Genomic DNA, 26,882 nt, shown 5'->3' on the forward strand with positions numbered 1-26,882 from the left:
GAAATAATGAGATATATCTCTTCCTTGTTGTATAATCACAACTGGACTGAACACCCGGTTCCGGCACGTTGAGTTGTTGTCTCTTTCATAAATGTTTGTTATTATCCTGTAGTCGAATTCCTGATAGCAGTAGTGTACTGTAACATCGTTAGGTGGTATGTAGCGGTAACTGCAACGGTCGCTGTGAAGTTTAGTCATCACTCCCGCAGTAAACGAAAGTGATGGAGGTAGCATTTCTGGTAAACATTTGATCTCTAACAACCACGGTATATAATTTTGGATACTGTGACATTTGGCACAATGACGGTTTTTGAATGTTAAACTGGTGCTGGTATCAACAACGGGCAATCTGTCACGGACATCAGTTTCCGTATACAGTTCACAGGCTTTCCTAGTACCCATATCATTATCCCATGACACAGGACAAGACGATATCAAAAACGCAGCCTGATGTAATAAAAACAAATTTCTGGAGGCAATTACTTCACATGTTGTTATTTCAAGGTATTGTCGGTGTTGATCATCTTCACTTATTTCTTTCAAATCTCCTTTAATAGCTGCAGCATCAAAACAACAGTTATCATAGTAAACACACATCCAGTCACAGCTGCAGTAGACATTCTTTGATCCACTTTCACACGAATGATATATTTGTCGACAAATGCCCAGTCTACGTAGATAGTAGTCCGTGTCTTGACACACAGCGAATGCCATCGATATGAAGACAATCACAAAAAACAATGAAGATTTCATTTTGAAAACAAAATGTTGATCAAATTCCTTTGCTACGAACGATACAGGTTGTCTAGAGTGCGGTATGGACAAAGACAGTTATCGAACATTCATCAGTAACTTAGTACATAGTAATAAGTGAATATACCTTTCTTCCCCTTGTTTATATATACTTCTATCAGCAATTATTTGAACATTTCCTATTGTGTTTTATTAAAGAAACCACCTGCGACACTCTTAAAACGAGCCGTATTAATACAAAATAGCAATATCAAAGAAAATGTATCAAACCACAAAAAGAACAAATATAATTATCCAGTAATTAGTCGATAGGCTTACCCTGTAGTAAAACAATTTATAGTTATATGAACGATATACCTCTCCACACACAACCGACATATCGTAACTGTAGAGTGACGTACCCTAGTTTTTGAAGAAAATACCTATTATGAGACAATTATGAGTCGCAGATTAAGTAGATTAAATTGGCAACTCAAACTTATCTAAGGCGTCACGGTAGTGACGTGATGTGATTCTGTGATCAATGTCCATGTCATTGAAGGAATGGACATGTCTTTTCTTATATTGCGGAATTCCACAGGAAGGATTCCACGTACTAGACTTACCTCACTGTACATTAAAAATCCATCAAGCAACTCAAACGAGTTTATCAGAGACGTAACGACGACATGTTCCTAGTATTTGTATTTAGACACAAATCTGATTTTACCCCCCAAGTTTAAAAAAACACCCAGCTGATTGTAAACAGTGACTGCAGCGCTTCCCTGCCTCGTCCGCTACCGTAGTAGTTCAATACTTGATTTTTCAATGAATTTGTATTATTTTCTTTTATTTTTTAACTTTCATGCAATAAATAACTAATTATTTCCTTATAAAAATATCAATGAAGTAATAAACGAAAATAATTCAGTTTAGAAATTCTAATTTGATTTTAAAAGTATTGTTTTGACATTCAGCAAACCGACGGTGTTTTTTTTTTTGGGGGGGGGGGGGGGGGGGTTTCTTACATGTTTATGTACAATAACAAAACACATGCATAGTACATTTCATAACTAACACGTGTACGGGGTATGGATTTAAGAATTGCCATAGCAATCATCTTTCCTTAAAGGAAACAGTCTTTATAATTATTGATATCTAAATACATCTACCATAGTATCAGTATCTGCAATTCACATATTTAAAAATAAAATTACCTGTTTATTTTTCGAATTTGACAGTAGTATTTAAATTTGGAATTCCGTAACGATTAAACAATTTTGAAAAGTAGGCTTAAAAACACAATATCAACATTAATTCTAAGGCGAATAAATATCCTTTTTATCTATAGAAAATAGCCCTATAGTGACATTGATCAGATTTAAATGGAAAATCTAATAGAAAAAAGAAATTTGTCATATATTGCATAATATAGACATTCTACGATCTGTAGAGAATGTTGAGCTTATTAACACTATGATGTTTTGTTAATTTTTCAAAGGGCCTGTTTCCAAAATGGCCCCTTCTCTTATTCAAATTTCCTGTTGGTGATGCATTGCCCATGCCGTTGGGGTCACAAATCTATAAAGTATAAAGATTTAGGTCACTTGGTTTGTTTTTTATGGCTCCTCAAAGTTGTACCTTTCAGAAGCTGTCTAGGTGTTGATAAAATGCGCATGCTATGTAAAATATTAATGAAAATCTAATAAAATGATAGTCAACGTAAAGAATACATTCATGGCATGATTGAGACAAAAAAAATCATGTTTCCATCGCGCCATTTGGCTGTTTTATGGAAGAAACAATCTCAAAAATGCCATTTTCGATGATAACATTTTAGACACAAAAACTGTGTTTTTTAGAGAATACACCCTTTTATGGGCGTTGGATGCAAACCAATTTTTATCCTACTAAACAGTACGTAATATGCTATTGATGAGAGGAAAAATCATCAACATGTAAGGGGGTGGAACATTTTCAAATCTTGGGTTGAATTAGCCTATGGTTGAATTGCCGATTTTCGACTTTCTTTAGATAATTAACAAAAACACGAGAGTATTTGCTCGGTATGTTGAGAATATGTACACAGATATGAAAAAAGTGAGAGAAACCCTTTTTCATAAAAAAAATCCAAGATGGCTACTTCACAAGTCCCCTTGGTCGAAGACATTGGCTGACAAATAGACAGAACAACAAACAAAACGTGTTCCTTATGATTTTGGTTGGTTTTCGCATTTACGGGAGTGTTCATAGCTACGGGCGATTGTATAATACCTATATTTATAAGTTTGGTTAGTCACATGGTAACGGGGATCTTTCATATCGAGCCCCAAACATACTTTCGACATATGCACTCCGTTGCCGCATGGAAAACTATTTCAAGCTTTGTCGGAATTTCTTCACCTCTGGTTGTAATGGTCGAGGGTTTTCCAGCGCCCTGTAATACCCAAGGTAGTACAAGATACTGGAGATGTGCGCACACATTCCCATCGTTCTCTCTCCAACTGGGCACTGGCAGTAGTAGTCCTTTATTGGGGCCTCATCATCGGGTGAAACGGTGAACCGTATCCAAACGTTATATTTCGTTTGGCTTTTGTGTCGAGAATGTATTTGACATCGAAGAAGGTCTGGGGAGTGCTGGTAAAGCCACACCTCATAGTCTCCGTCATCACTTAAATGTTCGGCGATGTAACCAGGAGCTAGAGATATCTGATACGTTTCCACACGTAATGGTTCTCAAGTAATCGAGATCGAGACGGGGAAACAGTACGGAAGATGCATCCATCTTGACAAACTCGGACCTTGCCCGTCTACATAGATCCGGATCTGTCTTGACTCTCAGAGCTAAACCATTCGGTGTTGTCAAACGGTCCTTCATACGTTCAGCCATTAGCCTATCTTTGGCATCTCTCTCTGGAGATCTCTGGTAGATCGGTCCTCTAATACCATCCAGACAGGCTGTGACGGTTCGAAGCAAAGCCTCGATGACATTGATAAAGCTGTTAGACACCAATTGCGTTCGGAAGAACGTCCAGTGTTTCAGACGACCATGATAGGATTCCACAATCCACCTCGATTTGGTGATAGTTCTGTCAAGATTTGCTTGGACGTCAGAATGTTGACTTTGACCGTGTTTCAGGTATGACGGCATGCTAGCATTGAGGCCAGAGGCTTCGAGAACTGGTAGGACATCTCTAAAACCTCGGTAAACGACATCATTGTCATCTGGTTGTAGCCAAGTAACTAGCTTGTCCATGACTTTTTTTTGTAATTGTAGCATCATTTTCGCTGCCAGTGAATGGTCCTACTGTGTCCAAAATGTAGCCATCTGGTAAGGCGATGCTCATTAATTTTAGATAGTTTCCCTTCTTCTGGCCACAGTAGGACATTCTCTGGAGCTTGTGGTTGGTGCTTTTCTGGATATAAATATAGGTGCCATCTAATATGGCAGTGGCTTTATCTCTAAAAAATGCTTCTGAAAAGACAGTATTGTGCCCGAGCAACTGTTCTCTTGTCAAGTGATCCGGACCTAGAAATTGTGGGACTATCGATGTGTCTAATGCCTGTACTATAGAGTGGAAAGTTTTGGACACACTTGACTTGGAAATTCCAAAAAGAGAAGAACACCGACTCCAGGAAATGTCGGTTTTCAGTTTTACCCAGAACAGTAATAGAGCATCGTGTGTAGTCTTGGTATATATACCAGATGAAAGATATGGGGAACAGTGCGAGTGGATTTCGAGGAACTGATCTTTGGACCAACCTGTCAAGGCCATGCATGCCGAGTCATCAAGAGAAGAAAAGCTTATTGCAAACGCAGACTGGTTCTGTGAAAGGACGTGCGACAAGGAACCTTTTACCATCAAGGACAACCTCTGTAGACGGATCTAAGTCGTTACCAATAAGGTGAATGGAGCAGACGCGGGATGAGGTGGGACACCACAGTTTGTGTGAATAGATCAGGTGATGTCTTGCACGTTTTGGTAAGACTGATGATTTTGTTCCATTTATTGCAAAGGTAACAAGACAGAGACAACATTTTTTGTGTGAAGATGATCCATTCAAAAGATCATGAAGGGTCAGCAACGGCAGGATATGGGACGGGGAGTCGTCTTCTTCCTCTATTTCCTGGTTCTGCTCGGGTTCAGGTTCAGGCTGATTTTTGTTCCGAAGATACTTCATGAAGCACTTCTGGCAAATAAGTGCTTGTTCCTTTGCTGACATCAATCCTTGTTGCACCAGCGTATCTAGGAGCCATTTATATTGTGGACTATTTACATTGCGTGCACTTCTGTTCTTATTGCCACTACGTTTCTTGAAGTATAGTTGACAGCCTTCTCCAACACATTTACCCTCCATCTTGAAACAATAACGATTGGTTTATGAAGCGTCGATAAAGTAACAAAATAGCAAGCCACCGATGATTGCTTTAAACAGCTAATACTTAGTAGTTTGGTACAATTATGCGAAAATGTGTGATAAATAACGAACAACTAATTACACAAAATAACAAGACAATATAATAAATCACATTCAATACCTCCAAGAAGCGCAGAATTGATTGATTACTTAGAACAAATAAAGTATTTCATATGGATAATCTATCTATTCGATGTGGCGTGGTCGGCAGGCACAAAGAAAGTGAGACAAGTCAGGGTCCCAACCCTGACAGAGCCACAACGCTTTGGAGATGGGACAATAAAACAAGGAAAGTGAGACAAGAATAGCTAGCGTCGAGTCAATGATTCCGTAAACGTATAGACAAAGACAAGAAGATACGGATAAATGTGCAAGGCCACACGATCAGAAAATTCAAAAGAGGACAACTTGAGATAGAACAGTATTCATGTATCAGGGTGTCCTCAGTGTAAATCTTTATATCGATACTGTTTATTTAGTCGTTAGATATCATAAAACTGTCATGAAAATATCCGCTCTGATATTCAATATAAAATTTTGTATATAATAAGCTATATAATAGGGTTTCAGACAAGGTTGTTACTCATTTCCCCTTTCTTTCAATTTACAACCACATTCAGGCCGCGATATGAGAACGTTCCACCACAATGAATTAGCTGATTTTTGGTACACATATGAAACAAGTAAAGCTCTATCCGATTTTGTGATGGAAATTTGCATCCAAAACTATATAACGGGAGAAAATTGCAATTTTATGGCATTTTTCTTCATAATTGTGTCTCTGCAAGTGCATTTTTATCCGAGAAAATTTTTGTTTTATGTTTTATGAATTAACACGATGTTTTGGAAATATTTATCAAAAGAAATTTATACTATGTTGCGAATTACAATTTCGAGATAACATTCTTTTATTTACGACCTTATGTCTTTGATGCTCAAAGTGACAACTTTATAAAAATACATTTTCACTGACATTATGAAATCTGGGTGTCGGAAAGGTGTAAAATTATTCTTCGGAAAAGAAAAAAAACTGTAGTTGATCTAGATAAGAAATTATACGGGGGCAGGCTCCTATGGAGAATTGACATTACTGGAAACAGGCCCTTTACAAATTATTCTCAGTAAATTTTATTGGAAAGTTTCCAGATTGTGATGAGGTTTACATGTACTTTGAATATATTGCAAAATTTGAAAACTAACCAAACTACTAATAAGTTGTTAATCGTCTCCCCTCATACAATTTATGTATAAGTGAAGAACCCCTAGATGTTTAATAAGCAGTTCTATTGTGTTGGTTAAAGTCGGTCCTCTCGGTTTACAAACCAGGTTCAACTGCCCGAATAACAAGTCCATGTTTATCGACTTGGATCAAGTCAGATGATTCTGATACTGATACCCAGGCATGGTTGTCGTCTGTAGAACAAATGTACGTTTTGCATAGTTCCACCTCCGCCAAATCTGATCGGGGTCATTTGCCGAAGGTCAAAGTTCAAGTGGTTTAACTTTTCCCGCAACAACACTGGGACACTACGGAAGTGATAGTTTCATCAGAATTTTTTTTTCGTTTAGAAAATATACCATCAAGTTTTACCAGACGTAATTTTGCTGTTTGTCATCAAAGATACATATACTAGCACATTGCACAGTTTCACCATTTATTACAGCCATGGATGTATAGGATGTGGGTCCTACATCAGCCGTTTGGTAGATTATACATAATCAGTTAGTTTACGTGAAGATTTCTAGGTTGAAGCTATTCAGCTTTGATATAGTTTGTAATTGGCAGCTCTGTAGGGAAACTCATTAAACAATCGATTTTAAGCGTGAAGTTGAAAACAAATATGTCATTTTTAAAATGAGTGTCATTTTTGTTAAGAATACAAAAAAAAAAATAACCTGACAGGCCTAAGTAAACAGGTATATCTGTGCTGACTGTGAAATTTTACCACATGGGGGTTCACTTCACCAGAATGGTAGTGATCCGCAGTTCACTTTACTGTAACCTTTACTTTACCATACTACACCTGTGTCATTGTCGAATGCCTGTTGCTTCCTTTGCAATACATATATATATATATAGTCTGTGTAAAATGTCAAAAGTAAAAATATATATATATATCTTTCTTTGTGACAATGAACTCATTCACCAAATTGTACAGTACAACTTCTCTTGTTCGTATTATCTATATGAACCATTCCATTTATTATGATATCACTAGTCGTGATCTATGAGATTGGAAAGATTAGGAGTTTTCTGCATGACTTACGTTTTTTATTCTTCTATTTTTTTTATTTTTTTTATATATGATTCCTTACAAAAACTTAATTAAATATGACATTTTGATTGGGATCTCTATACATGTACCTTGGGAAAGCAAGCAATCATACATCAAGTACTCCGGATAATGATCATTTTAATGAGCACGCGTCATCATTTGATGTGACGCTGATACTAACTCACGTTATGACTGTAATATACAACCATTATCAACCATTATTGAAATACAACATTAAATACCTACATATTGAATATCATATCATTATGTAATATAACACTTGCAAATCCCATCATTGTGATACAGTAGATAACAATAAACCTAGATATACCCATACACAAGCTATTAATGAAAAAAATAAAACTGGGTAAGTCAGGTAGGCGTATGTAGTATGAATATAGTTGACTTCTGATCTGGAAACGTGCGTTCCTTTGATATTGATAGGGATTTTTGTTCCTGATGCTGTTTTTTTAAGTGTAATGGCGGCGATTAGGTATAAAGTCTATATCATTTAGTTTGTGAAGTATCAAGTATAAATAGTTAAACTGCATCAGAAAAGCAAGGATTAAATTATAACAGAGAACAAGGATATAATGAATATACTGTTACTGTGATATGGATTTCACTTCGACAGGTACACGGATTACACTGAGACAGCGACATGTATTACACTGTAATAGTGACAATGATAACACTGCAACAGTTAGAAAGATTACACTGTGGCAGCGACAAGGATTGGATAACACTGCGACAGCACCAAGGATTACACTGGGAAATGCTAAGCTTTGCAATATGACATAAATAAGGAACTGGCCTGAATCAGATAAACAACTACCAAAGAACAAAACAAAATGTGTTATGAAGCAACAAAGATTACAGAATAACACAGAAAATGAAATAAAACTATACCGAGACACCAGCATTACACTGTACCAGAGAAACAAGATCTAACTGTAATTTGGAAACAAGGATTACTATTTGTATCGTGAATGTAAATCGTACTGTGCCATTTTCGTTTTGTAATTTCGTTTTGTAAATATCACAAATATAAATTTCAACCTCTTAAAACGTTTAAATCTTTTTTTCATTAAATAGAAAATATTATAACCGTACATTTTTTTTTTAATCCCGTTGCATGCTTTTGTTGTATTTTCATCCATGTCACCATAAAATTTAGTAGCTGTCCGTTAGATTAGAAATATTCGCTGACAAATACCTATGGACAAATTAAAAGTTCGACATAAACAAGGAAGTTTTGGCATGATTCACAATTTGAAACATCTGTGCTTAGTTCTTTGGGATCGATACACTCGATTCCTTTGATGCGTTCGACATAATATCTTCAGTTTTTGCGATTTGACATAGCGACTCTGTAAGGTACACCCGTGCTTATCAATTACACGACATATACGATATACTAAGGTTAAGTATTGTTTAAGGCCCCTTCAACAACTAGGGTCATTTGAGGATGACCTCCCCTGCATACGTGTGGTTAATATGTGTATGTTTAGGAGGCTAATGGATATCCGGTTTTGTCCCCCGACCTATGAATTGTTCTGTACAGCTTACAATCACGAATTCTGAACGGGAACATTGAAATAACGAATAATAATGTCAAGCATAAATGGAAACTATGTCCCCTTAATAATACAAGAAACTAAAAACTGCGAGTTATTGATCGGATATATTAATCTTACATATGTCAAAACGATCTAAATTTTACGTCGATAGATATATTGTCGCCGGTGTTGTAGTAAATTCACTAATGACGATATTCAATGTAAGATGAACACACAATTTTGTCTCTGAAGAAGAGTTCGTTGAGATCCAGTTGTAATTAAATTCACACTCCTCCTTTCACAGTTGGAATGACCAGAAAGCAGAAGGAAAATCTACACAGTGGCACAATTATCTAATTATCGGAATACTATAAATTATTCTTAGTCATTTCATAGGACTAATATGAAATTATTGTGAAATAACATTTCTCTACGCAGACGTTTTAGTCTTCATGTAAATATTCCTTTTGTTTGTTTTATGCTTGTTGATCTGAGAGAGAGATAATGTTCTGTGTAAGTCACACATGAATGCGTTGCATTTCAAGGCAGCGGTTTTCGATCTCCCATTAACTAATGAATTATTACTTATTAATTAAATTGTCGGCATTTGCAAAAAATGTCTCATATGTCATGCATTATTGATGGGAGATGCTTATCTATCGCAGTTCAAAATAAATAATAGAAAAAGCTTTATTGTGGTGTCGGAAAAGAACATGTAATGTTATTTGGTTTGCGCACATACAATTATATTGAACAAAAGGATGCTTCGCTTATCAGGAAACCCCAGCTATCTCATAGTACGTCTACGCCACAAGCTAGATACAAATGTATTTCTATTTTAAATGTGGGATGTGTGAAAGTGCTTGGAATGTTTTCTACTATATTTGTTAGTTCATCACACTCTTTCTAGTTTCAGTATTTACATAAGTATTTCAACTTCGCTATTGGAAAGTTAGTATCCTGTCATATAAACTTCTGTATTAACAGGTTAGTAAATAATGTCAGACATTGTTTGAAAAAAAGTCGCTGTGGCATGCTTCAGTAATGAATGTCCCTATTCCCGTTAAAATTTGTTTTGTACGGAAACGAAGCGTGTCTGACGGACGGACGGTTGGATTGAGAGATAAGACGGACAGGCGGACGAACTACCCCAAAACATTATCCCCCCTCTTTCACCGAAAAAATGGTAATTGATACAGCTATCTTCCATCAATTGTCTGGAGTAACCTCATTACCATGGAGTTATATTTATATATGTTTTTTTATATAGTTTCCTGTTGTCTCACGGATAAGTTGTACAGCTTCAATCCGTAGGATTCGAAATCGTTCCAAATAACGAGAAATCTTTGTTAAGTTAAATTTCTGGTGATTGATGTCGCATTGTTTCATTTTCAATCTGATAATGAATATCGAATGTTTGTCATTTGGGCGAATAGTTATTACTTCTGTAATAAAGACTATATCCCTATCCTTAAATTCTACCTCTGCATAATCCAACGTCATGGGTACATGTATGGTATCGTCAATGTCGGATAATCCATTAAGCCTCTGCATGTTTGTTAGTAGAAAGATGCTCGATTTTATCCTTTGAGTATTTTGATGCCCCCTTCATAAATAGTTTCCCAAACCGACGTATATCTTTGAAAAGAGGTTGTCTTTATAACAGAACGGACATGTTCCTTAAGTTTGGAATGGGAAATGGTAATGCAAAGAGTACCAATGATGGAAATTACCCATGCGTTCCGTTATCGGGTTCGAACCAGTTGTACCGGTACGAATATGCTGTCCTCGTAATTGCATGCGCTGTACCAGAAGAACGAAATAGGTTCTTATTGATCATTTATTTCAAACGTACCACTAAGATGTCGAAAATTCTTCATATGTCACACAATATACTTTTTGTTGAAAATGAGATGGAAACTCTTCATTTGCGATGAAATTTTGAAGCAAGCGACGACCGACATCTTGGAATTCGCTGGAGATTGAATTGCGTTCATTTAAACAATATCTTACCTTACCTATTTGGTACAGCTTGTACAAACATTATTAATGAACAGGCGGTATGTTCCTTGAGGACGAAAGTTGCTTTCTTGGCTTCGTGACTCGTAAATATTTATCAACGACTTCATCTCTGAGCCTCCCACTGACCTTCGAAAGTGGTTGCTCCAACAGGTTGATTGTAGGCTGAAACCGATTTTTGCCTTCTTCATGTCTCACACCAATGCATAGTGACTCATTGTTCTGTTGATGGACTACTGGCCGTGTTCCTCGTGGGTCTCAGCAATATCAATATTATCGTGCATAATGTGTTGTTTTATGCATGTATTTGGTTTTTTCTTTTGTTGGTTCGTAAAACATTTTACAGAATCTATGACACTGACATCTAACAACTGTTTTTCATTCAGATTTGTTGAATCCTCATACATCACTTTAACCGTCCAATCATCACAATGCAGTGACGCGTTCGATAGTCCTGTCTTAGCCTTGGTGCCCTCCTCGGGTCGGGACTTACTGTTCCCACATCCCAAATTAAATAGTTTCTTGAGCTGTTTAAGCGAAACACTCTCCTATCATATTTGTAAGGTATATTTGATAGGATATGACTATTAGTTGATAGGTTATAACTGTAAACTGATAGGATATAATTATAAGCTCATATGTTATTGCTAAAAGCTGATAAGAAATAGCTATAAGCTGATGGAATAGTATTATTAGTTGATAGGATATTGCGAACATCTGATAGGATATCATATGAGTTGATTGAATATAGATGCAAGCTGATAGGATATAACTATAGGCTGATAGGATATAACTATAGGCTGATAGGATAAAACTATAAGCTGATGGGATATTGTTGTAAGCTGATCATGATAGGATATCACTATTATTTGATAATATATTACTACATGTATAAGCTGAAAGACGATAGGGGTGTAGATATATCGCACGAGACGTTCTCACAATCCATATATACATTTAGAGGTCCCCCAACAAGAGGTTGTTTATCGTGTTAAGCTATATCGAGACATTTCTAAATTTGAAAATTTACTATCAATAGTTTAATAAACATACTAAACAACCGTCACTCGTAGGGGAACATGATTACCCCCTAACGTAGTTGCTAAAATCTTTGAGCCGAATTACTACACGGCAAAACTAGTTCGTAATGCAGAACATGCAAGCGCCTGTGGTCAGTACCTGGCAACTGAGAGATTGAGGGCTAGTGATAAAGTGTCGGGACACCTTAACCATTCGGCCACCGCGGCCCCTAGGTTCGCTGAGTGTAGTTGTATAGTATAGACTATAATGAGTTACCTTCCTTTATACGCTCGACAAAGCTATATTATTGCTCGCTGCAGTAACTGCTCACCGCAGTAACGACTCACTACCACGTCTATATTAGCTGCGGTGGGCCGTACGCATCATTGTCACCATTGTATGCCCATAGGACCTACACATACATTATTATATATTGATTGTATCGTTTAGGCAACTCAGCTGTTTTATTGCATAGAAAATGTTATTTTCATTTTTTTGTTTGATCTTACAATGGTATGTGTACTCTGTCAAGTACAAGATTAGCAAACAATTCCGCTACGAGCGAAGCGGCACACCACCACACTCGACTAAAAAACACTTTTATTCAAACTGACACGGTGCACACTATATGCGACCGTCATCAGAAAACATCCATCTTTAACCTACCGTGTCACTCAATACGAATGTTAAATCCAAAACACAATAATCCGTGAAAACATCGCCGAATTCCTCCAACAAAACACCATGTTTTCACCTGCTCCCTCAATTTCCACGCCATTTTTGTAGAGTCAGAATGATTTGATTGTTAACACAATTAGTTCAGTATGGGACGAGAGGAGAAAACAATCCTTGGCTATAAACATGTTAAAAGCTAATGTGATTGGTATTTACTTCCGCTTGGGCTATTTATATGTACAGTCACTCGTAAAATGATTTCAGGAAATATTTTTTTTATGATTTCAAATCTTCTTAAACGACGCCCGTTTCACTTTAAAATATTCATTTTATCAATCTGTCAACATTTTGAAATCAGATTAATAGAATTCTTATTTTTATGTTTTATATGTGGCTGAACCCCCATATAAAATGGTATTGGTAGCAGTGATAATAATGCTTTGACGAGAATAATGATAGATAAATGAGGCTGTAATCATATATGCATAATATTACCGCGCATGAGCAAAGACAATGTCACTTTGAAAGCAGTGTGTTTTGTGAAGCCAGCATTTGACCAGCCAAAACCGTCGAAGTGATATAGATATTTGATTCACTTGTACTGACGATCTCGTCTGAATTGTGAAGTACTGTTAGCTACAAACAAGCTGGAAATTATGATGAGAACGGAATAATCCCAGACAAATAAATTATCGATATGTATATGCACTAAAACATCTGTTGTGTACAGACTGGATTATAAGTAACAGTAATATAGATAAAATATTATAGTATAGATAAATTATAGTTGAATATCATCAATTTCAAGGGTCCGCGGTGGCCTAAAGTGGTTAAGGGGGAACTAAAATGAGTTTTTTCTAGGAAAGAAAAAAAAGGTGTCCCGACATTTTATAACTAGCCCTCCGCCTCTGGGTTGCGAGTTCGAAACCTGCGTGGGGCAGTTGTCAGGTACTGCCCGTAGGCCGGTGGTTTTTCTCCGGGTACTTCGGCTTTCTTCTACATCCAAAACAAAAAATCAGCAATTTCCCTTTAAGGGGAATTCCTTCGTTTGAATAAAGTTTAGGTCTTCAAAATGTATTGGAAAGATGTATTTTTGTCCAAGTAATAACAATTATAATCTTTACATTAATACGGCAGTTTTACTAGTAAGATAAATCAAAGTTCTTCGAGTATTAAGTCATGAACATGATCTTAAGTATCACTAATTACCGCAAAGACATACAGTATCTGTATACGATACGCCTTTTCCCTGTACATCTCGGTGTTAATTTTATTGCACATAGGCACAAACACTCAAATAATCATCGTTTGGACATAGATTTCATTAATAGATATTGTGCATAATTTTCACTACTTGAAAAAAAACCCCAGCTTTTCCAGTAAATTTTATTCTGATTATCATGGCGACCTAATCTTTACCCATACGAAGGAATGTCCCTTTACGTAATTGTATATGTTAACTTCTGAATGGTTACAAATATTGTTATGGTCGGGTGGCACAGTGGTAGCACACTTGCCTTTCACCAAGGCGGCCGGGGTTCGATTCCCCGATCGGACGTGAATAGGTATGGGGTCACCTGCCCGACTACGTGGGTTTTCCCCGGGTACTCCGGTTTCCTCCCACAGTAAGACCCCTCGCGCGCTTCTATCTGGGCCAACAAGCGTGATTAATATAAGTTAATATAACTTGTTTTGCAATTGTTGTAAAAATAAATAAAGTTTACATTTTACATTGTTGTGGAGTAATTGACAGTTATGTGTTTGTGCTTTTTATATGTAATATTGTTTTCAGATTGTGCTCTATTTTTATTAGAGCATCTCATTTCAGATTGAAATCCCTATTGTTTTTGTTATGCTTTTTCAACTTATCATTATCATTCTTAACACCTTTGTTTAACGCTTTCACTCAAATTCAAAACCAGATCGAGCGTTCGTGTTTTAGTTTATGATGGAGAACGTTGATCTGATCATTATACTTACATATTGGTAATTAGAATTTTAATGGTCAAGGTCACAGATCTTTAAAACTTTTTTGTTAAAAATGTTCTTATTATTCTTCAAAAATTGTAAATTAAATTGTAAATGAAGGAGACTTCTAAATTCTCCTCCGTTTCCCTCTAATTATCACCCTATCTCTACTCTTCTTAAACTCACATTTTCAAAATAAAATCACTTTACAATGTATGTAAATTCCAGTGTCATCTTGTGTAAATATTTGTGTTGTATACTGTTTTTGGGAAAGGGCTTTATATAAGTTGGAAAACATGTGTCCGATCCCTTTGTATATTTATGATACAATAAAATATGTTTAAACTAAAACAGGTCTTAAAATATATATTTATTTATCTATCTTTTGAAAGACCATAAGTTTATAAACGAGCGTTTCATTCCATGCACACTCACTGAGTGAAGTAGATCATGGTCGAGGCTAGCTTTTCTCAATGAAATGTTATCAGAAAATGTGTATAGGACAAGACCACGCTATGGGGTCAAAATAAGGTCAAAAATGAAAGTCTCAAATTGAGTAATTTTGTCAGTAGGTATGAAAGAACTTAATACACTATGATGGATTGTGTAGGTTTTTGAGTCATTGGATGAACAATGATGGATATATGACACTTTGAATAAAAAATCCTCAAAAAATATAAATAAGTAAATAAATAAATAATTTAAATCAGACAAAATTGTGATTAATTTTTTTCATCTTCTTCATCTTTGCACATACAGACTTGATATTTGGTACGGCAATGTCATGTACATGTTGCCAAAAGTTATTACTTTTCATTGACCTTGACATTCATTCAAGTCCATGGGAGTCAAATGAATTTCAAATGTTTTCAATATGGTTTATTTTGATCTCATATAAAAGAGCGTGCTGTTTTGAAAATGTTTACAATGTTTCCATGTAAAATTATCAAACATAATGCAGATAAGTCACTTTGAAACATATGTTTTCCCGCCAAATTTCAAAATTATTGAATAAATTCACTTTAAAGTACATCTATATAACGGATGGCTGACTTCAATTTTAATGTAAATCGTTGACCTTGACCATCGAAGTTCGCAGGTCAAACGTAATTAGCGACCGTCAGATCAATAACATATTTAAGAAAATTCCCTTGATGGAAATCCCGTGTTATGATCCTGATCAAATCTAGTATTAGCACTATTAGGCCTAGTATCAGTTTCGTTGTTTATCTGTGTGTACATACTTGATGTGTTTGTCTAGTGAAAGATATGTTCTAATATGCAGCTTATAACTTAATTTATTATAATGTCACAAATTATATACTGCTGTTGTATCTTATCTGATAAATACAGGATATTGAATGGTTTCCAGTTTAGTATAACATATATTTCACGATTATGACAGAATATCGAAATATTCTGTCATACGAGTGAAATATATGATATATTAAACGGGAAACCATTCAATTTTCTTTTTATTGCATTATATATAGGCCTACGTGTACTTCAAAACAAAATTAAAAAAATAGTAAAATTAATAGTGTCAAAAGGAGCGGGAATCAGTAAAATAAATATTGACGTCTAAATATGTTGTCTCAGCTTTTGGTGCAATAGATCTATGTATAGATAACAATTATATGTCTGTATGCTTGTTTCTACCTTGCCAGCATTATTTACCATATTATAGATACTCAGTGTATGTTTTGTTTACAGCTTTTAAATCTATAAATTGAACCTTTGTAATTTGCTCGGGCTGTTTAACACGTTACATGTTGTTGTCGGTTGTAAAAGCGTTGACTTGTGTTAACTGTTATAATATATGATTTTGCCAGACGCTACCGGGTTGATCGGGCTGTGTCGGACTCTACCGGGTCATCCGGTCTGGACAGGGCAGTATTTAGGATACACAGAAGAGTTCTACAGAATGGCGGCCTTGTGTGAGCTGGATGCAAAAAGAAGAAAAGTAGACTTAGACGATGATTTGGAATTCTTGATCAAATCGGTTAAACAGCACACCTCTTTACCTGTCATAACATCAAGTCTAAAGGCTCTGTGTGAAGTAGAAGCAATGACTGTATTGACGATCGAAAGCTCTAACGCTTGTCTTGGCTACGGTGTTCCTTTTTCGAATGCATTTTGTCACACCAAGCTTCAGATGAAGGAAAGCTATACTTTTGCATCTTTTTTCGTTCCCGGAATGAGCCTGATGGAAAAAGTCTTGAACACGAAAGATTGGTTGCCGGACGACGACTTTTCGAAACAATCTTTGAGCAGACTGTTGTCTTTCTTGACTGATAAAGGTTTGGTATTTTTTGTGCAGGCTATGTAGTACTATTTTTCACAACACCTTATGTCATTGTGTTGCCATGGTAGCTAAGAGAAGACATATGATTGCTCGGATATCGTTTAGATTTCTTTGTTCACACTGTCAAATCTGAGCTTACCATTAATATCAATCTTCAAATAGAAGATAAACAGCAAAAATATTATGAGAATTTTAAGTTAAATTTATTTTTGTAAGGATCCATTTAAGTGTTAGATCTTACAGTCTAAACATATACAGTAATTATATATATATAAGTCAAGGATAAATTGATTATCTTTTAAAGACTAGGAAAATTATAATTTATAATCAAATAAAAAGGCTCTTATGTAGAACCACGTCCACGTCGCAGAGTCTGGAAACATTCATATAGAAATGGCTGAGAGTTCTACAAATAATTCAAATATGATATAAATCTGCAAGACTATAATCAGTTTGCTGGCTTAACATACAAGTTAATCCCATTCCATTGCCGGCCATGCACATTGTATTGTAACTTCATATAAGTAATAATAATATTTCTTATGTTCTGTACTTTATGCCCCTGTTTGATCAAAGTCAAAATTTGCTCGTTATTGGTGATAAATATTATACAATTATAGCCTTTGGGTGAGGTTGATTCCTGGATTTATTAACCCAGAGACCTATATACTAGGGATTCGCAACAACCGCTTTTTGTCGCAGAGTCACGACCTCACCTATTGTTCTCATAACCGGAGGTATATTTAGCAAGAGATCTAGCGAGACCAAGCGCTGCGGCTGCGCAATAGGTGGATATCGGAGTTGTTTATATTAGTGACATGTGCTGTGCCAAGAGATGGCGACGACTGTCTGTGCACATGTGTCACCGCGTTTGGCCGAGATAACTTCACACTGGCGATAGTTATATCTATGCACTGTAATGTATATCGGCAGATGTGAACAACAATATTTAAGTAGTGTCTAACCGAAAAAAGCACCATTTTCCCGTTAAAGATTCATATAGAAACATATGGAAAATGTCGTCCAATTTTCTGCCATTAGACGATGATCTAAATTAAGATGTATAGAGAAATATACTGACGACGATTCTTATATTTTCGATAGTGATACTGACTTCAGTCAGTGCTTCCCTAATTATACCGGACTCTTACAAGGGGAAATATAATCACCTGTGTTATTTTCTTTGTATCTAAATACACTTTATTATGACAACTGTCCAAGTATTGAATTACAGATGCTTGATCTTTTCTTGCTAATGTATACCGACGACATGGCTTTATTTGTTAACTGCCCAGAAGATTTACAAATTATGCTGGATTCTTTATATGTATATACCATAAAATGGAATCTGGAGGTCAATGTTGATATAACTAAAATCATGGTGTTTAGAAATTGTGGACAAATAAGAAATAATGAGCCATGGAAATATAATAATGACAATATAGAAATTGTTGACAGTTTTAAATACTTGGGTATGCTGTTCAACTACAATGGGAAGTTTTACAAAACACAAAAACATTTTGCAGAACAAGGCAGAAAAGCTTTATTTTCTCTGACAACTTCTCTTAGAAATCATTGCTTGAATCAGAGACATATATACAGATGTATATATGTCTCTGCTTGAATGTAGAAACTTATTGTTCTATTTTTGATTCGTATGCAAATAGTATTTTACGTTATGCATCGGAAATATGGGGATTTCATAAAGCACCGGATGTCGAAAGCGTACATTAGAAATTCTGTAAAAAAAAAAACTTAACTTAATAAGGTGCCTAAATCAACTTGCAATGACTTTGTTTACTGTGAATTGGGTAGATTACCATTAACTATTATGAGAAAATTAAGAGTGTTCAAATATTGGTGAAACAGTCGGATAATCTGGTATTGAAAACATGTCTTGATGAAATGGTAAATGAGAATGACCTGTGGATATGTGACATTAAGAATGAATTAGCCGCTTTAGGTATTGAGTACATGTTTTATTCTAATTCACCAATAGACTATGCTTTTAAAAGCATTGAGCAGAGATTGACCGATGTTACAAAACAAAACATGTTAATAGATATCTAGTTCGTCGAAAGGTAGATTATATATCGATATCTGATAGATAGCCACTGTGTACAGTTTTAAACCTATAGAAACTAAATATAAATGTATGTGGAGCATATGCATCCTCTCACAAATTAAATATAGAAATAGGTAGACATAATAATATTACCCAAAGAAATAGAACCTGTAACAATTGTGATTTGGTGACATCGAGGATGAGTTTCATTTTATTTTGATATGTCCATTATATACAGGTATGAGGGTAAAATGTATAAAACAATATTACTACAAAAGACATTCTGTTTTTAAATTGATCCAACTATTATCTGTTAATAATGTCAGAGAGTTGTCAAATTTAGGTTAACATCTATACTTGGCTTGCAAAAGACAAAATTTATTAGTGTAGATAATTTTATATTGAACAGTTTTCATGTACATGTATGTAACACTCTCCTGTACACATCTGTAGTTGTTTAATGTTATATATCTTATATACCTATAGGCCTTAGAGTTCATCTGCACCCACCACTAGACCAGTGATTCGTTGATTTATTTCACCAGCAGTTTTACAGTATAAAAACCAGCATTAAAACTCTGCCTTTTATCTTTTTTTGGAGATATTTCTTGTTTATTAGACAAATGCTATAGCAAAAGTCTTAAGTAAAATGAAAAAAAAAAAAAACTGTCATGTTTGATGATTGATAATATTTTATTATTTAGTATTGAAAACTTTGATAGTGCTTAGGTCATGTACCAATGGTAGATCTTTTCTTCTTTGGCTTTCTGAAAAAAAAAATCAAGTTTAATAAGTATTGATACATTATGGTATAGAATAGGCAGAGAAGCTTCTATAAGATATAAATTTGAAACATTCATATTTCTGCAGTAAATTCATATACCCCAAATGTTGATTAAACAGATTCGTAAATTCAAAATTAAGCTAAAAACATATATATCTAAATATGAATGGACCCATTTAAGTTTAATTAGGGAATAAGGACACACCTGGGGGATTTTTGTCTTCCAGAGTACAGGTAAATATTTAGATTGTATACTGCACAGCATGCCTTTAGTGAACTCTAGTATTTTGGGGAGATGGACATGGCCAGCCTCAGGACAGGTGTTGACAATGAGACACACCTGTTGATTCATGTATATCTCAAAGGTAATAAAGGTGTGGTCAATGTCCCTATGGTTTGGATGGAGTGGGGGAGCCCAGGTGATCACCATGACAATATTTTTTTCTGTAGACCCAGAAGTACAGGTACATACAGGTATATACTCTACATATATTCTGAATGGACCCCCCTTTGAGTTTATTAGGAGATGCCCCATGACCAGGTGTTAATGTTTTTATCAAAGGTGAGGTATGATCAATGCCCCAAAGGTTGGGGGGGGGGGTATATATATCGGTCATAATGGGGAAAATATATATATATATAACCTTTTGATTTTATTAATTTCCCACACAATACAATAAAATATATACCGCAGTATTTAATGTTTTGCTATGTGCAAAAGATATCATAGCTATTATATTCCAACACACTCATTCCTCGATCAATCCCTGCAATTCTGTATCAAATATCTGTTTTGAAACACTAAATAATTTACAAAAAGTATAATATTTAATTTACATAAGACTGATTTATGCTTTTTTCAATTAGTTTCAATTAATGCATTTCTTTCAATAATGGCTTTATTATTCATGAGATCAATGTTAACAGAAGTCATGATTATACTATATAAAATTCTACAGATTATAGCTATCAAATCGCTAATCTAATTATAAATATGATATTAAAGTTGAATTGAATATAATTAATGGATAGTTTCAATTATATACACCTTCCAGTTAAAAACAAAATAGACGATAGTATACCAGCCATCTTTTTCTCTTGTTTTGTTTACTAATTTTCACCGGGCAATAACTAAATATTCACAATGAATTACACAACAAATTTGACTAAACGCGATACAGTAACTATCGAGCAACAATTATATGAAAACTATTTTGAAATTGGTCAATAAATAAAAAAGGAGTTAAACTGAAACCATGTAGCACTGTCCTTAACACCAGCCATTCACATGTACAGTATAACCATAATTTGTTTTGTTTACTTATTTTCACTGGGCAATAACTAAATATTCACAATGAATTGCACAACAAATTTGACTAAACGCGAAACAGTAACTATCGAGCAACAATTATTTGAAAACCATTTTGAAATTGGTCAATAAATTAAAAAGGAGTTAAACTTAAACCATGTAGCACTGTCCTTAACACCAGCCATTCACAGTATAACCATAATTTGTTTTGTTTACTTATTTTCACTGGGCAATAACTAAATATTCACAATGAATTACACAACAAATTTGACTAAACGCGAAACAGTAACTATCGAACAACAATTATTTGAAAACCATTTTGAAATTGGTCAATAAATAAAAAAGGAGTTTAACAAGTAAACTAAAACCATGTAGCATCGTCTTTAACACCAGACATAAGCTAACCAGCGTGGTAATCGCCGTGAAAAGAACGGTCACATGTGCAGTCTTCCGAACATAAAGTACGACGGAATACGTTTGAAACACCAGTTTACATAAAAATAATTGCACTTACGTTTGATTCCCGTGATTTGTTATCGGAAAATAGTCTTCTATGAGCTGTCATAAAGCTGACCGTGTTTCAGGCGTACCTTCAATATGGCGTCTAAACAGTAGGAGCAGCAATGAACTCTGGGATAAATTACCCGAACTTCCGCTCGGCGGTGACGTTTGGTAAGCCAAAGAGCTTGTTGCGAATCCCTAGTATATAGGTCTCTGATTAACCCAAGAAAAGATAATATTGACCTCGGACGTACCTGGATAGTCCGGGATCCTCATTCAATATTATGTTTTCTTGGGTCGATAAATCTAGCTGGTATTGAGAGAAGCTAAATGCTGTAATAGTTTTATACTCTTTGATAGATTGATAAATTCAAATTTAAAATATTACAAATACGTTTTGTTTCTTCTTTAACATTTATATAATTGCAACAGCTTTTCCCAACACAGTTTAATAATACATATGGTATTTTGTACAAGATTTTGCATTTTGTGCTCTGTCTGATGATGGGTATGAGGATTTGAAAGATCAAAACTGATATTTGCCAGAATTTTATCAAAATCATCATAATCATCTGTCACTTATTTTTTGGATTTTTGTTTCCGTTGGAAATTGCTTATCGCCTGCCTAGCTAGGTCGCAATGATGAAACGGATGTGGAAGCAAAGGCGCATTCAAATGAGATGCCTAGACTTGCGTACGTGCCTAAGTCAATATATATTTTTTACACACTCCAAGTCAATATCAATATTTATTAACCGCCATGTGATGCACTCCTGACTAATCATAAGTGAATTTAAATACAGACCATAAAAATTATAAAATGAAATATTACAATAAAAAGTGTTAAAAAAAATAAACAAGTAGTATGAAAACCGAAATCATTGGACTAGGCCTATACTAGCGTAAAACAAGAGCCTATACTGACAGGATAAAACACCTATATAGCTAGGTAGGACTAAATGGGTTTTCTGGGGTAAATAGATATCTTGTTTATCCATATATGTAAGGTAGGTGTTGTGTCACACCCGATTTAATTGTATTTGCACAAAAATCTTCGTGACACTAAATGGTGTTGAAGAACTCAATGTTTTTATATATATATAGTTGTGCGCTCTAGATCTGGCCCTACACCAGACATCCAGGTGTCAGGGCCAGAGGAAACTCAGGCTATTTCATAAATTGCACTTCTCCTACTCTTCTATTCACCATAACTTCGGCAGCACATTTCATATTAAGCACTCCTTCAATCAAAGTCAAACTTTAATTTTCATGGAATTAGGTTAGAGGTTACTTATATATATTTATATATTAAACGAGAAATAACTGAAAAATATGTCTATGAACAACTTGCATTGAGGGGCGTACCCAAACCTGTGCTTGATAATAACAAAAAAAGGTGTACATGTACATGTGCAAATTATGATCGATTCTTATTTGACAAAGTTCACAACTTACGAATTTAGTAGTTTGCACTGATGGTTATTATCAAATTGGTTAGGCTTAGGTGTCGTAAATGTGACATTAGGTGTTTTTGAAAATAAATTTATTTTAATTTCAAGACACTTAGCCTATACTTGATATCTTAATTTTTATCAATCAGCAGCACCTGTTATGTTTCCAAAGTATCGGTTCTGGCAGTTCTGGAAAATTGTTGTCAAAATACAGGCATAACAAACTTGGAGTGGGGTGGGAGGGGTATACTAGGAACAGGTCTTCCACATCTGTAGACAAAATAATGTACTGGTTCCTATAGCTAATTATATATATAAATGTATATGCTACTGAGGGAATTTCAACTAAACTTGCTGGCTATAATCTTTATACAATGTATATGTTCAAAATCTATATCTGATTGAGATACCTTCCCTTTTCTGAAAGTAATGTCCCTTTGAGGTGACGGGATGGCACTCATTGGTTTTCCGCTCAATAACTGAGTAATTTTAACTGATTAATTCAAAACTTCATAGGAAGGTTTATTGCAATGAGAGCTCTGAAATATGCATAGGAAGGTTTATTGCAATGATAGCTCTGAAATATGCATAGGAAGGTTTATTGCAATGAGAGCTCTGAAATATGCATAGGAAGGTTTATTGCAATGAGAGCGCTGAAATATGCATAGGAAGGTTTATTGCAATGATAGCTCTGAAATATGCATAGGAAGGTTTATTGCAATGAGAGCTCTGAAATATGCATAGGAAGGTTTATTGCAATGAGAGCTCTGAAATATGCATAGGAAGGTTTATTGCAATGATAGCTCTGAAATATGCATAGGAAGGTTTATTGCAATGAGAGCTCTGAAATATGCATAGGAAGGTTTATTGCAATGAGAGCTCTGAAATATGCAATAAATGAATTTATTTGCGCTTTATTTATGGAGATATGCCCCTTAGTAGATTTTCCAAAACAGTTTCTGCCCAATAGCTTGCAATTGAGTATAAATATCAATCAATGTAATATGATTTCAACAAAACAATCCTTATACTTTGTTGAAGTCGACCCCAACACTGGGAGGTCAAAATTTAGGTCAATGTTACTATAAATAGAATTTTCAATGTTCTCAACTATGTACATAAATACTGTTGAATTTTGAAATATAACCCGCAAAGAGAAAGGGATAATTGATGTAAGTAAAATTAATGGTAGTTTTTAAATATTTCCTCAAAATGTTTCACATATATCAGGATAGACTTTACCTAGGTAGTTAGTTGTTTTTTGTGCATAACAAAAAAAACGTAACTGCAAAGCCACTCTTTTACATAAAGCAAGCCTTCTGTATTTATTTTACAATATTTATTTTCAGGTTCAATCAACTTTATAAAAACTCTGCACAAAAGAGAGGATATATTCAACAATGAGACTCGACTGTCGGTTGCATTGGCTGAGCATGTTTTGTCGAAGCTGGCACCAAAATCCAACTACGTCTTAGATAATGACTGTCGGCGCACAAAATCAGATAATGAATGCAGATGTGGCTGTCATTCTTTTATTGATGATAAATTTGGGGATACCAGTATTGGTATGTATTTTATTGTTAGTTTTTAACCCACCACCATCAAATTGAGGGCTATTTCAATTGCAAATGGCCCTAAGAGATCCAAGGTCCGCTGTCTGTCATCTTTCCGTCCACAAACAATCCTTGTGCCAATTCACTTTTGATTTTTGATCGGAATAACAAAATGGCTGACAGGTAGCCATCTTGGATTTTGATAATTGAAGTTTGTTATCGCTATGCCATAAAAAGTTCTGGAAGAATGTTCCTCAAACTCCATGTGTTGGTTTCCTTTGGTCCTTAGTTGTGCCAATTCAATGAAAATTTTTGATCCAAAAACAAAATGGACGACTGGTGGCCATCCCTGATTGTTAGAATTTAATGTTGTTTTCGCTTTTTCTTGAAAAGATCTGGATGAAGGTTCCACTTTTTCTTATAATCAGATAATTAATAAAGAAGCCAAGAATCGAAGGGAAAAGTAGAGAGAAGATCAGTCTGATATAGAACCAATGAATATCACTGGTGGGGGCAAAGATCCTCTCTGGAATCTCTTGTTATAATTAACCAATAGTAGTACTCTTCGTTGTTTATTATTACACTCTTAATTAATTAATGTTTGTAATCAGTTAAATCACATTGACTTTTCTGGCAAATGCTTGATAATGTGAGGCAGTTCTTTTCCAGTATTTGTAATGTAATTTGAATGAGAATATTTTGCCATAATATACAGTCCCATTGAACCTCTTTGATTTCTTACAAAGGTTAACATGCATTACATTGAATATTGAAATGACTACAAATCTGAAAATATCATTCTCAGAAATGTATTCTTATCTTGCAGGTCATTACAGTGTGTGGCATGGGAATATTGATATATTTGTTGGAGATCTGGAGATACCTGTCTTGATCAACCTCGCTAAAGACACTGACAGCCCTGGAGGAAGAACTTTTATAGAAGATTTTCATATTAAGCAACAAATGTTGTCCCAGGCAATAGTTTGTTCATTTTTACAAAAAATAAGACATCGAAATTTAAAACATTTTTTGATACCATGTGTCGGAATGTCTGCAAATCAGATGATCTTCTACATGTATGATTGTAAAAATGATGTGCTATTGCAAAGCAGGGCTATGACATTGAATGATGGTAACGAACTCAACTATACAGGAATCATCGCTTTATGGCTGGTCTTGAACTATAAAAATCTTGGATCTGGTTTGTCCGAGTACTGTGTTAAACAGATGTCGAAAGCAGACTTTTTCAAAGGTGCTGATCTTGAAACAGAAAACATTTATAAAGAAAGACTTTCAGTTGGAAATATTCATGGCCGAAGCATGTGTGAAACCCTTGACTGTACTTCCATCAGAAGAGTTGTCACCATTCCACCAGACACACCAAAATTTGTTTGGCCCAGTTGAAGTGCTATGAACAAAGAGATTACATAATAAACAACATGTATCACATAAATGACCTGTTCTTCTATGTATTATGAGCTCAGTCAGTTTGGGCACTGACCATGTGATCTCAGGTGATGATTGAAGGTGCGTGGTTCAACATTCCCTACCTGTGTCTGTTTGTATTCTATTTTTAAGCAGAAAAACAGGCTAGCCTGTACTGTCGTGGTTGTGTCCTTTGGCAAAGCACTTTACCTTAATTGCTCTGGATGGCATGCAACAGGCCTCCCGTATGTTAAAATTTGGGATGGCCACAAATAAATAATTACAAAATGACCCTGCCTCAATGTGACTGTGGCTGTTCACAGGGAGATAAACCAAGCAAGCAAACAAAGCAATGCTATAAAAAAAATGTCTTAAGTCAAAATTTTATATGGAAATTCATTTTAAAAAGTTTTTTAGCTCACCTGCCCAAAAGTGACAGGCTATCAAATTTGTTCAAATGAATGACCTTGACCTACATTCAAGGTCACATGAGCCGAATAGTCTAGTCTAAAACCCTCAAACAACTTCTCAATAACCAAGATGCCCATGGACTTGATATTGGGCCTTTATCATGCTTGGGTAAAGGGCTACCATTAATGGTCACAGGGGTCAGATAGTTTCAAATTCAGCATTCTGAAGTAAAGTGCTACTAATTTGTTTTCAAATGAATGACCTTGAACTTCATTAAAGTTCACGTGGGTCGAATAGGCTGAAATCTTCAAACGACTTCTCAATTATTTGGAGGCCTGGAGACTTGATATTAGGCCTGTATCATGCTGGGATGAAGGGCTTACAAGTTGTTCAAATGAATGACTTTGACC

At 35.2% G+C, this 26,882-nt stretch overlaps 1 protein-coding gene across 1 annotated transcript; it reads left to right on the forward strand.

Annotated features, from left to right (window-relative positions):
- The first annotated feature begins 16,491 nt into the window (after positions 1–16,491).
- On the forward strand, positions 16,492–26,089 carry LOC117332415. Its single transcript, XM_033891304.1, has 3 exons — positions 16,492–16,968; positions 24,433–24,648; positions 25,463–26,089. The coding sequence occupies exons 1-3, from the start codon at positions 16,593–16,595 to the stop codon at positions 26,038–26,040; spliced, it is 1,170 nt and encodes a 389-aa protein (XP_033747195.1). The 5' UTR covers positions 16,492–16,592; the 3' UTR covers positions 26,041–26,089.
- The last annotated feature ends 793 nt before the right edge of the window (positions 26,090–26,882 follow it).

Source organism: Pecten maximus, chromosome 8, assembly GCF_902652985.1.
Source record: "Pecten maximus chromosome 8, xPecMax1.1, whole genome shotgun sequence".
Classification (NCBI taxonomy): domain Eukaryota; kingdom Metazoa; phylum Mollusca; class Bivalvia; order Pectinida; family Pectinidae; genus Pecten; species Pecten maximus.

Excerpts from the sequence above, each read along its gene's own strand:
- LOC117332415 (XM_033891304.1), top strand. The coding sequence starts at position 16,593 with ATGGCGGCCTTGTGTGAGCTGGATGCAAAAAGAAGAAAAGTAGACTTA. Across the intron at positions 16,969-24,432 it reads GTCTTTCTTGACTGATAAAG|GTTCAATCAACTTTATAAAA; the intron begins GTTTGGTATTTT and ends ATTTATTTTCAG. Across the intron at positions 24,649-25,462 it reads ATTTGGGGATACCAGTATTG|GTCATTACAGTGTGTGGCAT; the intron begins GTATGTATTTTA and ends CTTATCTTGCAG.